This window comes from Cajanus cajan, chromosome 7 (assembly GCF_000230855.2).
Source record: "Cajanus cajan strain Asha chromosome 7, NIPB_CcT2T_4, whole genome shotgun sequence".
NCBI lineage: Eukaryota > Viridiplantae > Streptophyta > Magnoliopsida > Fabales > Fabaceae > Cajanus > Cajanus cajan.
Genome location: NC_138523.1, coordinates 1,465,830 through 1,478,776, shown reverse-complemented (window position 1 = coordinate 1,478,776; position 12,947 = coordinate 1,465,830). Strand labels below are relative to the sequence as shown.

At 35.6% G+C, this 12,947-nt stretch overlaps 1 protein-coding gene and 1 long non-coding RNA gene across 6 annotated transcripts; both read left to right on the top strand.

The window, feature by feature from the left end:
- Positions 1–1,983: 1,983 nt before the first annotated feature.
- On the top strand, positions 1,984–3,244 carry LOC145949505 (uncharacterized). Its single transcript, XR_014427751.1, has 3 exons — positions 1,984–2,428; positions 2,521–2,806; positions 2,924–3,244. It is a non-coding gene; the product is annotated as an uncharacterized LOC145949505 (long non-coding RNA).
- Positions 3,245–3,550: 306 nt separating this feature from the next.
- LOC109792314 (uncharacterized) lies at positions 3,551–11,088 on the top strand. 5 transcript variants are annotated; one of them, XM_083059489.1, is made up of 11 exons: positions 3,551–3,854; positions 4,013–4,093; positions 4,670–4,737; positions 5,380–5,435; positions 5,727–5,813; positions 5,903–5,953; positions 6,050–6,167; positions 6,476–6,532; positions 6,825–6,911; positions 7,850–7,929; positions 10,866–11,088. In XM_083059489.1, exons 4-9 carry the CDS (start codon positions 5,385–5,387, stop codon positions 6,863–6,865), a joined length of 405 nt encoding a protein of 134 aa, XP_082915615.1. In that variant the 5' UTR covers positions 3,551–3,854; positions 4,013–4,093; positions 4,670–4,737; positions 5,380–5,384; the 3' UTR covers positions 6,866–6,911; positions 7,850–7,929; positions 10,866–11,088. The 5 variants fall into 5 exon arrangements, with proteins under 5 accessions (XP_082915615.1, XP_082915616.1, XP_020207302.1 ...); XM_083059490.1 differs by lacking the exon at positions 4,013–4,093; XM_020351713.2 differs by lacking the exon at positions 6,825–6,911 and having other exon boundaries at positions 6,476–6,528.
- Positions 11,089–12,947: the final 1,859 nt, after the last annotated feature.

Below are 12,947 nucleotides of genomic sequence, written 5' to 3'. Positions count from 1 at the left end.
TCTTCTCTTTGAAGACCTAGAGGAATCCATAGGAGGTGGTTCTATCCTAGTAGAAGGAGCCTAGAGGAGGAAGCTCTTCTTTAGTTTCAACGCTTGTCATCCAGGTAAGGGGGGGAGTGAGAAATCTCGCTCTGGGTGTGGGATTGTATGCTGGGTAGTGGGATTGGCCCCCAATCCTGTGTTTGTTGTATGTTATATTGTTTGTATGTTCTAATTGCTTGGTTAATATGTGTGTATGAATAGAAATTCTGTTGAGATTATGATTGTGAAAGTTATGAATATGATATGATAATGTGAATGTGATGTTTCTAATGATATGATGTGATGATGAAATATGATGTGAAATGACCATGAGATATGATTGACCATGAGATAGATAATGTGATAATGTGACAATGAGATATGAAATGTGATAAAGAGAAATGACCATGGAAAGTGATAAAGTGATATGAGAATGCATAGAGTCTTGTTTGACATGCATCATTTGCATAAAGTGATAAGGGTACGATATGGAATACGCCGCCAGAGAAGGCCCCCTAGTGTAAAAGCTGTGGGGATCAGTCCTTGGGGATGGCTCGGTTTGGAAGTCCCAGTCTCGCCCATTGTGTGCATGGGATGTATCTTGCGCGGCTTAGCTATCCCGACGAGACTCTGGTAGTATGTCCTTCTAGTGAGAGTGCGCAGAGGTTGTGTCCCGGCATGTACTCCTAGACTACTCTTTGTGTATTGCTAGCGGCAATATACTACGTGATAAGTGACTGGCGCCACATGCATGATAAAATGTAGTCTGTGTCCATACATGTGTCTTTTGATGTTATATGACAAATGAATATGCCTTGAATGAGTAAGATGTGATATTGTTATTAATCTATGTTATACATATTTTGTTTGTGCTTGGCTATCTGGTATATATTTCTACACTGTGAGCCGAGTGAGATGTTTTCTCACTCCCTTTTTCTTTGTGTTGTTTTTCTCTGACTGTTATACAGGTGATTATCAGTATGAGGCTGAGAATGTTGGTCGTGAAGCTTAGGCTTCTTTATGGGCTATGCTCTGATAGGACATGTGACATCGGGGCATAGATAAGATTAGATTAGGATGTTAATGTTATTATTTTGGAAACTTGAGATTTATTTCTTTGTAATTTCTGCTGATTGTGTATGTTAAAAATGTGATACTCTTTAAACATGTTTGATTATTAAATGTTATATTTAAATTTATTGAGTTATGATATGCGGGGTAGAGGGTGTCACACATCACACTTGACACACTCAAATAACTTATAGTTTACAGGCTCATGATCTTTACTGATACATCACTAGCGCACCCCTTGTCCCTATCCAAATATTAGTGAAGGAGATGCAATCACTACCAATCCTACCTATACCGATTGGAAAGTTCAAGATCAATATGTGTTCCTTGCTCTTCTGGGTTCTTGTGAACCTAATAGACAACTTTTCATGACCTTGACCACTTCTTTTTTTTGTTGAATGGATGAGGTTAAACAAACACTATGCGATTAGACCTCACACTTGTGTAATGTCTCTAAAAGACCATATTTCATCCATCACCAAAGGCACCTCCAATGTCAATGATTATTTGCATTCAATCCGACTAATAGCGGATGAACTTCTTCTTATTAGTCATCTTGTTGATGACCTTGATCTTGTCAAAGTTGTTTTCAATGGTCTTGGATCATTGTTTCATGAATTCACAACCTCAATTCGCACTATAGGCACTCCTTTATTGTTTGATGAACATTTTGATAAATTAGTAGATTTTAAAAATTTAATGCAGTGTAATTGTTACGTGTGAAATACACTTAAGAAAAGCATACCTTACTGTAGTAGTGACAATGGACAAAGTCCAAATATTGAGCCCAAAAGACACTTAAGGAAAGCATATCTTATTGTAGTAGTAACAATGGACAAAGTCCAAATATTGAGCCCAAAAGACAGTTGAGGAAAACATACCTTAGGCAGATGATAAACACACTTCCACTCTCGTATAAACACACCCCCTTTTTAAAAAAAAAATATATAATGTCTAAATTACCCTTAAAAAAAAAATTCCTAAATTTACACCTCCCTTCCCCGTACCTCCGTCCCCGCACCCCCCTTCCCCACACCCCACACCCTCCTTCCGCGCTTGGATGATGAAGCTTGCGTGATGCTGTCTAACTATCAATTATACTTAGGCTGCCCGACCATGTGCCGAAATCCATACTTGTCTTTCTTATAACCCTTTTCTTTGGCTGGGGACGAATGGCATCTTTTTTTTACCTGCTAGTAGTCCCAATAGCCAAGATGTTCTCCCCCTCCGACTGCGACGTCTGCCTCGCGCAGTGCAAGACGCAACCCCTCTCCTGCCTTCCCTTCCAGAAAGGGACACGTGGCGGCTCCCTCTTCTTCGACGGCTGCTTCCTCAGGTACGACGACTACGACTTCTTCAACCAGACCCTCGGCGACCAGGACTCCGCGGTCTGTGGAACTAACGGTACTTTCGCTGGTGGCGTTTAAGGCCAACGCTTCGGAGTTGGTTCGGAACCTGAGCGAGGTGGCGCCCCGAAACGATGGCTTTGTGGTGGGGTCGCTGGAGAGAAGGAACGTGACTGTTTATGGGTTGGCTCAGTGCTGGGAGTCTGTGAACGGGAGTGCGTGCCGGAGATGTTTGTCTCATGCTGTTTCTAGGATTGCTTCCTGTGAAACGCAGGAAGCCAGGGCGTTGAATGCTGGTTGTTACTTGAGGTATTCTGCGCGCAAGTTCTTCAACAATTCAACCGATGTTACCACACCTGCACATCATGGTGAGTTATCATCTCTCTTTTCACACCTGCTTCATGTGTTGCTTTTTAATTAGCTTGATTATGAGACTCTGGTATATAAGCAGAGACGATCCTTATCCTAGAAATCGATTTTGTTAGGTTGAGTTTGATTCAAATTCTATCCTAAGATGATATCAAACTCTTGAAAGCAAGGAGCAATCCAATCAGTGCGAGCGGGAAGGGGGGTGTGGGATGCGGGGAACGGGATACGGGAAAGGGAGGTGTAAGTTTAGGAATTTTTTTTAAGGGTAATTTAGACATTATATATATATTTTTTTAAAAAGGGGGTGTGTTTATACGAGAGTGGAGGTGTGTTAATCATCTGCCCATACCTTATTGTAGTAGTAACAATGGACAAAGTCCAAATATCGAGCCCAAAAAACTAGGTACAAGCAATTACCAACTTACTATTGATTTTTATTAGTTTGAATTGAATAACCAGAAATTGATTGATAGTATTTAGTGATTAAGAATAAAAGTAGAAGGATTATTATTGAAAATTCATAGGTAAAACACTACTACAAAATTACTATTTTACATCATTACATTTACATCGGTTCCTTTACAAACGATATAAATAAGAAGTACAGTGGCAGTTTTGTAAATAAATTAAAGATGTAAACCATTCTACATCGGGTCTACTTCTGACCGATGTAAAAATCAAAATTTTACATCGAGTTTTGCATTTAACCGATGTAAAACTGAACCCTCTCGACACAATGTCTCTCTCGCGGCATTTAACATACACTCTCGCGGGGTCTTTTGTGATCCAAATCCACAAACGCGCGGTCTCAAAGGAGCTCTCACGAGTGGTGCGCCAAATCCACAAAACCTCTCGACACAGCGTCTCTCTCGCGGCATTCAACACACACTCTCGCAGGCTCTTCTAGTCATCCAAATCCACAAACGCGCAGTCTCGAAGGAGCTCTCGCGAGTGGTGCACCAAATCCACAAACCTCTCCGAGGAGCTGTTCGAAATGTGGTAGTGGTCTTGCACGAGTTCTTCGCCAAAGGGAAAAGTAAAAGATTTGTAAGTTAACTTGCAAATTATTTTGGGATTTTTTTTTATAATTTCACAAGGTGCTGACATTTGCCTTAATTTGTTCTTGCACTCTAAGTTCTTGGCTTTCTTGAGGTAGCATATGTCATTTATATGTTTGCTTTTTTCATTCTTCTTTCTTGAATCAGTGTAAAATGGGACGTACGACATACATTTGCTTGTTGATTCTGCAATAGAAACAGAAGCTAGCGATCTTATTTCCTTGATTGGTAATTTCTTGCAAAGAACTCGCTTATAAATTTTATGTTTGATATTTTTCAAATTGGAATGGGGAGAACGGGGTGCTTGTTAATTAGATCTACCATGCCTTTAATAGCTGTCTCAAAAAATGGTTAACATCTTAATGGAGATAAAAAATTCATAGATAATTTTTAGTGAAGTTGTATTGAAAGTTGACTCGTAAGTTTATCATCTCCGTTCCCACCCACCATACCAATTTGGTTCTAAGAAAGTTTCATTTTCTCGAGCACACCCTGAAACACAAGCTATTTTTTGGGCTTGAACTTGAAATTTGCACAAAGCACTGGCTCTCTATCTTGAGATGAAAATTAATTTAATCTGGGGAACAGGGGTGTAAAGTATTGGACACTTAACTGTATGGTTGAAAGGCCTAGCTTTGCAAAAGCTTAAACTGTTAGTAGAACTTAGAAGGCTATGAATGATTCATATTTAATATTTCTAACAAGTTTGCAACCTGAACTATAAAACAACAGATTTTTGTAACAATTCAAATCACTTAACTCAACCATATTATATGAATAAAAATTTTGTTCTTCATATTGTAGGATATCTGAAGAGGCTGTGGAAGTAAAGCATGAGTTGATTGAGCTGCAGAAGCATATCTCAGCAAAAGGTATTCTTGTTCAGGATTTAATGACTGGTGTCTATTGTGAATTGGAAGAGTGGAATTAGTCAAGCAATGATGTTGCTGAAATTCAGCATGAACCTGAACTACCTGAACTCGTTGAGCCCTTACCAAATGAGAGAAATGACCAGAAAATATTTTTCTTGGAAAATATTGATGTACTAGTGGCTGAGCAAAAGTTTGAAGAAGCATTAGAAGCACTAGATGCTGAAGAGAATGCATTTTTGTGCTTTTGATGTAACAGAATATAAATTTGGAGTCTCACGTAAGAAAAAGGGATGTAACAGGCTGAGTTTCTTTTGAAATGGAAATGGTTTTGTTTAAGAAAAAGTGGATTTTGTTTTTTGCGTGTGTGATTTACAAAGTGACTGCTTTGATGTTTTTCTTCTTTGGTTTTGTGGGATTTTTAATCCTCATCCTGCATTGTGTTGTCTTCTTTTATGTTGAAAATAAAAAAAAGCAGCAAGTTTAATTTTGAGCTCATTGTTTCTCTTCCCTCTTATGAGAAATCAAAATCCTGTCTTCTTTAGTTGTCATTTTATGTAAAACAATGCTATTTGTTCCATATTTTTATTTTTATTTATTTTTTTATTTTATCATTTGCAAATCCCTACCTGAATACTGATGCAGGAACAATGTCTCCTTTCGACCATGGGGAGGTTTTTGTCTTAGATGATGGTGGTGAGGTAAATAAACTAATTTTTTTTCAACCACTTGGATGCCATTTTTTAGTTTCTTTTCTGGAATTCAAGGGAAGGTTGAGATTGTATACTCTTCAGTGACATGCCACAAGCCATTGTGTGAATCTACTTATGTTGTGTTTTCCCTTTTTCCTTTCATTCATTTTCTCATTTTACTCAAAACTACAGCTGAATTTGTCATTTGTATGATCATTGATTTCATTTGTAGTATAAGAGGTAGTAACAATTGTTTTTCTGAGATTGCTATTCTTATTCTTTCTTTTTTGTTTGTCGAAGGTTGACCTTGACCTTGGAAACTATGAACGTTTCTTGGACATCAAATTAACCCGTGACAATAACATCACCATTGGAAAAATATACCAGGTGAGTACACTCCCTTTAAACGTCTTCTTTGTTTTTGGCTAGCTGTTCCTGACGTTTCTTAATGGTTTTTTTATTATGAATGTTTGTAGTCTGTTATTGAGAAGGTGAGAAGAGGAGATTATCTTGGAAAGACTGTTCAGGTATGTTTAATCATTCTGATTCTGATTTCTCCTCTTTGAAGCTTTTGTAATTGTTGTTGGTGCCTTGATTTCATTTTGCTTTTCCTTTGTTTGTAGGTTGTTCCACACATTACAGATGCTATCCAAGAGTGGATAGAACGTGTTACAAAGATACCAGTTGATGGGAAAGAAGGGCCAGCTGATGTTTGTGTTATTGAATTGGGTGGAACTATAGGTAAATAATACTCAGAGGAAACTTTTAATCAATACTAAGATAGAACTTGATTTTTAGTACTATTATTATAATTCAATTATCCATTCAAAACTTTCCGTATTTTAACTTTAAAAATCATGGGTTAGGTAGAAATAGAAAACTAAAAATTGAAAATGACTTCTATTTGGCTAATAGTGAGAGAAAATAATATTGATATTATCGGTACTATGAAAATTCTAGAACTCATATATTCTAAAACAACAACCAAGAGTGGGGTCAACTTTATTTTAAAGGATTTCATTTGATAAAATGGCTTTTCTTTCATGCAGGGGATATTGAGTCCATGCCTTTTATTGAAGCACTTGGTCAATTTTCATACCGTGTAGGTAATGCTTTGTCATGCTTCAAACCTCATACTCTATTTTTATATATCAATTTGGTTATTAGTGTGCTTCAGTAAATCATTCTTGCTAATATTTTTTCCCTTTTATTGGGCTTAGAAAATATGCCTGGAGAAATTGAAAAAAAAAATAATAATCAAAATACGTTGTTGCTTTTTATTTTTGGCTGGAGAATATATAATATATGTATTTAACTCATAGATGATCACTACCCTGCATGAGGAATTTTAAAACATATAAGATAAACTACTTTCCTTTTCTTTTGAATATCATGTAGGTAATATAAGGAAATTACTATATCAAAGTCACGGGTGCTGATTTCTAATTATACAAGTTTAAATACTTTTAAATAAACAAAAAGAAGGTGAGTGTGTCATAAATCATAACTTGAATTGCATAACAAGCATAATTACTTTTAAAGTATGTTGCATTTATCATCAATATAACTAGCTTTTTATGTATTGCAATAGTATGAATGGAGTGGATTCATGTCTACTTGAAACAGTGTTAATTGTTGGCATTTGGTTCAAATTTGTGCAGTGAGTTGTCTATCCATGCTTTACCAGCTGGATACTGAATCACACTGATTTCTATGTCAGTTTTTCAACTGTCACTATCTGGTTAAGAAAAACCTGCTTATTCATTTTTGAAGCTGCAGAGCTTTATTTAATTCTGCCCACTTCATTTTTGTCACATCTGACAGAATATTACTTATTCTTATGATTAAAATACCACTTTGAGAAACTTATTTTCATCTATCCCTTGCCTTGATTGATGAAATTGTCACTTTAACATAAAATTAAAAATGACTTTTAAATAAAAATCCAAAACATAGTGGTAGGCAGCATAAGTTACCTCGATTCATTAGCAGCTTGCAAAAGTTTTTTGAGTAAAAGACATTTAGCTCTGGCATGATTGTTAATGTAATTGTTATCGTTCTATATTGTTTCATCATTATTTGCAATATTTTATATGTTGTCATTCATGTGCAACTGACATTCTTCATGCGAAGTTTAAGTTCTTTGAAGTTGTAAGAATGTGTAGGGATAACTTAGATTTTTAGATAAGAAAGTGGGAATAAACACCCTCTTCCACGAAGGTGGACAATTAATATCAGAAAGGTGGATGCATCTAATTATTAGTGGATGGAGGTCAAGCATTTACATGAAGTGTGTTTGCTCTATTATTTCCTAACTCTTGCTCAAGCATGTAATTTTATCTCTGCAGTTGGTATTAATGTTTTATTGACTATTATATGGTAATTTCCTGTAATGAGAGTTAACTTATGTGCATCTAACACAGAATAAAGTTTGAATGATGAAAGATGCAGTGGCAGAGATTGACCCTTAATTCTGATTCTGCTAGAGCGCTGGAGATAGAAGGTACAATTTGTTTGGATATTTCATTTTGTTTCTATTAGTCTTAGTTTAAAAAAGTTATTTCAATTTTGAATTAAGGCATTCATTGCTTGACGAATCTATGAACTCATAATTTTGACACTCACTTCTTAATTTTGACGGAAACTGATTTATACACAACAGAAACTTGTTTCCGTAAAAAATGTCCAAAAAAAAATAAAAACTGAGGGTGGAAAGATGAAACAGAAGCATAATTTTATTTTATTTTTTTTAAATTCTATCTACATCGGTTCTGAAAGAACCGATGTAAAAAAGTATACATTTTCTACATCGCTTTATTCTACATTGGTTTTACAACCGACGTAGATGACTTTAGAGAATCGATGTAGAATATGCATCTTGTAGTAGTGAAAGGTTCTAGAGTTGTGACTTATTGTTCCTGATCCCGCCAAAGATAAAACTCATGAATCACAATTAATTGTTGCCAATTATACTTCTAAAATTGTTAACAACCTTATGGTTCTAGGAAGCATTTGCACACAGAAGAGAATTAATAATTTAATTCAATTAAAAATTATGAAAAATACTTGATCATGCCAATTTTACAATATTTCTTTTATTTTAGGGTTTCGTTAATCAAAAGTGTTTGATTATGCAACTTTTAATTAACTAGTATAAAAATTGGGAACGCTAAAATAATACAAAAATTTAAACAAGAAAATTCATGAATTCATCATTAGGAATTCTCAAGGAACAATTACATTACAACCCTAGAATGAGAGAAATAGTCACACATGTTGCTATAACCCATTTAACAAAGAAAAATAATTAACCATATTGGAAGAATCCTTCTTCGAGGGTTTGGCCCTTAACCTCTTACAAAACCTTAATAACAAATACAAGAGAGAAAAGAAAATATAAAGCTAAAACTAGAGAAAGACTAGATAGAAACGGGATAAATTACAATGTGTTTGATCCCTATTTATAATAACATCATGAGGGTCTTCCAAAGCACGACTGTTCACAAGGGAAGCACAACCTAGATATTGTGTAGTTGTATATATCTCCAATTTCATGATTGAACCTATTATATATTATGAAGTTTGGATTATCTGTGTGTTCTCATAGAAATCCTAAATGATTATTTTAAGAATAGTTAATAGAAGTATATAATTAAAATGTGAAATTGAGGTTGGATTGGAGTATTAATGGTATAATATAGTAGTATAAAACTTTAATCGTAATTTTTACCAATTGGTTTAAAGTTTTGGGATTTTGGGTTTGTCATGTACGGTTTTTGCACTTCATTATAGTGAATTTCACCCCAAGTTAACAACTAGCACGTTCGTGCTCTCCATTGCATGCCCATGTGATTGATGTTGAAAAGTCCTATGCTGAACCGCAATTGGCACAGATGTGCACCCACTTGCAAGTTCGTGAAAGCATCCCAAATGTCCAAATTAGGCTTTGGTGTCTTAATAAGAGTTGTATCCTCATATGTTAACTTTGAAATTTCATTGAAATCACCTAAAAATAAGGTTTATAAGTCAATTTATTATTAAACTAGTGAGCAACAATTAGGTAGTCAAATTTAGGCTGAAACGCAGTGGTTTTATATTTTTTTAAAAATAGTAGATGACAAAATTAACTATTAAGGCCAACATAAAAGTTCGAGATAATTGTTTTAGCTTTCTAATAAAATTAAGATCAACTTGATAACACATATATAACTCTAGATAAGGTGTTTGGACACATGATGTCTTAAAAAGATTAAGTTATAAAAATATAGTTTGTCAATGGTGATGTTGAATAACTTTACCCTTTAAATGTTTAATCTTACAAATGGTTTGATGTACATATATCAATGTCTAGGAAAGATAAATCATGGCAGAAACTAATTGTTAATAATTTATGATATAAGTTGATTATTAATGACTTGAAGTGTTTTCATGATAACAATGTCTAAGGATTTAACATGTGATATTGATAATGTTGCTAGGCTAGTTAAGTTATCAATTTAAATACTTAGTGACATTGATCTCTTAATAACTATGATTGAGGTGTTAACATATGACTAGAGATCTCATAATGATTTTATCTTAAGGTGTATCGGATGATGTTGTGTAATTGTTATGTTTAAACTGTAAACATGTGTAATCATTGTACTAATTAATATTAATAACTAGTTGTGGTATGTGAGTATGTTATTGATATGATGGTGAGCTATGTGGGAGTTTTGGTGATGTGATTCATTATTATTTAATTGATATAGTTGAATTGTTAATTGTTATATTGAGAATAGTTGATGATTATATGATATGAGATTAATTGACAGTGAAATGATGTGATAATCTAATATGATAAGACATGTGATATGTGCATTAATGAGATCGTGTGAATTGTTATGCATAGAGTTTGTTGACATGTATCATATGCATAAAAGTGTTTTTAAAAGTACGATATGGAATGCACCGTCAAGGAAGCCCCCTTGTGTAACAACTTGGTGATTAGTCTTTGAGGATAACTTGATTAGGAAGTCCCAGTAGCACCCTTTATGCACATGGAATGTATCTTGTACAACTAAACTATCTTGACCAAACCCTTGTAATATGTCCTCCTAGTGAGAGTGCATTGAGGGTGTGACTTAACATGTACTCCTAGGCTACTCTATGTCTATTGGTAGCAACAATGCACAAGTGTGACGTGTGATGTTTTTACTGTGCCACAGGCATGATAATATGTAGTCTGTGTCCATTGCATATGTATCTTAATGTTATGTATTATTTAATTATTATGTCTTGAAAGAGTGAAAGGATTTATTGTTACCAATCTATCCATGTTGTGTATATATGTATATCTTGTTTGTGTTTGATTGTCTAACTACATCTTACATCATGAGACAAAGTGAGATGTTTCTCACTTCTGTTGTTTTTGTTTGTCTTTATTGTATGTTATTGCAGGTGATCTATATCATGAGGTTGAGGATATTGGTCATCAGGCCTAATCCTTGTAGTTGGGTTTACCCTTTAATAGAATGTGACATCAAGGTTTAGCTAGGATTTGTTTTTCTTTAAGTTATGTTTTAGGACAATTATTATTTTAATGTATTAGATTTCACTTGGTTTTGTTTTGTTAAAATGTGGTACTCTCTATGTTGAATATTTGAAATTAATTTTCCCTAAACCCTAAACCCCATAGATGCTCATTGCATACAACTTTTTCAATAACAACCAATTTTTCCTCCACTTGCTTCCTCTTGGTTATTTTAGCTTCAGGCTCGGTTACCAACAAGATGAAATCATCAACAACCTTTCCTAGTTCAAACGCCAACTTATCTCGCTATGCTTTTAGCTGAGCAATCTCATGCACCAACCTCCTATTCTCCTCCAATAACACCTCCTTCTCTATTTTTGCATGACCACGTCCTACCATTGTTGCAACTCTCTAAGACCGAAGTTCCTCTAACTCTTCTTTCAACAACTTAATCTTCTCCTTCCACACTGCTAGCTTCTCTAACTCTCACTCTCTTTCTTACAACTTCTCTTTTGACCCGCCACCAGTGATCGTTGCACAAGATCTCTCTCACCTAATAGCAACACAAAACTCTGCCCATTGACCATTCCTATGTTCCCAGCCCACATTGTTATGGTAAAAGCTACCAATGTTTGTTATTGTTCCATAACCACCACAAACACTTGCACATTCGTGTGTCGAGCATGCACCTCATATCTTTCAGACTGCCCCACCATTCCACAATAGATAGAAATTGATCCAACATTACTTCCACTACATCAAATCCCTTAACAACATCAACCTTCTCCACCATCTACTTGTCAAAATCTCCCAAACCTTTATTCGGGAGAAAATAAACCCCTAACTTCCTTACGCTTCATAATGATTCAACACTTGCCCCAACAAATAGATGGTCCAACCTTCATGCCCCCTTTGATGCTCGTGACACAAGAACACACAAATCAACCAATCTTACCACAACACTCTTCTCCTAGAACAACTCAACCCGTCCCTCGAGCCCTCCCTAAACACCACCCATTTTCGCATTTAAATAGCCATAAACCCTTCCTTAGCTTCTTTGACCTGCTATCACCATCTAACATAATCATTTCAAGACCAACACTTTTCCTCACTTTTGGAACATCTACCCTCTTAACCATTGGCTTTGCCTTTCCTTCTGACCCTAACCACCATCTCAGTAGTCAACTCCTCTTGCACAACCAACATTGAATCCATAGCTACCTCACCAACTACCATAGCCTATGCACCAAACCCCTTGCTCAACCAACCCTTACCTTTTTCTTCGTCCACTTTCACCTTCTTGGATGACCCTTCATGCTTTATAGCACCCATCTTTTTTGGATATTTCACGATAAGTAGCCCTTTTAACCTTCCATTTCATTCGAATGAGACCTCTACTCCTCATCCCTCTTAGTTGCCCCTGATTGACCCCTTCTCCTCATCAACAACTCAAAACCTCGTCTTCAACTACTTCCGCATTCATTTTCCCATCAAATCTATAAACAAACAAAAAAATGCCTAAGTCGTTGTACCACACAACCATAATGCCAAACAAAACATTAAACACACTCAGCCTACATAACGTCCTATAAACTTTCCACACCAGGCAACAACAACACAACTCTCACATCCAGTGGCCATTATTGACCCACCAATTCCTTACATTCATCCACTTTGGCCTTCATAATTCTAATACCCCTTTCCCTATTAAATCTCCAAGGATTTTCCATCCACCACAACAGAAACTTTGGCTCCCCATCCAACCCGTCGAATACAAAATTACCCTACTCATGACCAACAATAACCTCAATATGCACAAAGTTACTCTAAACCTTTTGAACAATTGAGCAAACAAACTAAATAATGTCCTTCGTCGCCACCCATTTAGTGACATCTATCAAATAGGCAAACTCACCTTCAATTGCTAGAAATACATGAACTTTGCCAATGTTGGCTCAATCCCAACATATATAAGAACACAACACTTGGAATGCCCTCAAGAACACCTA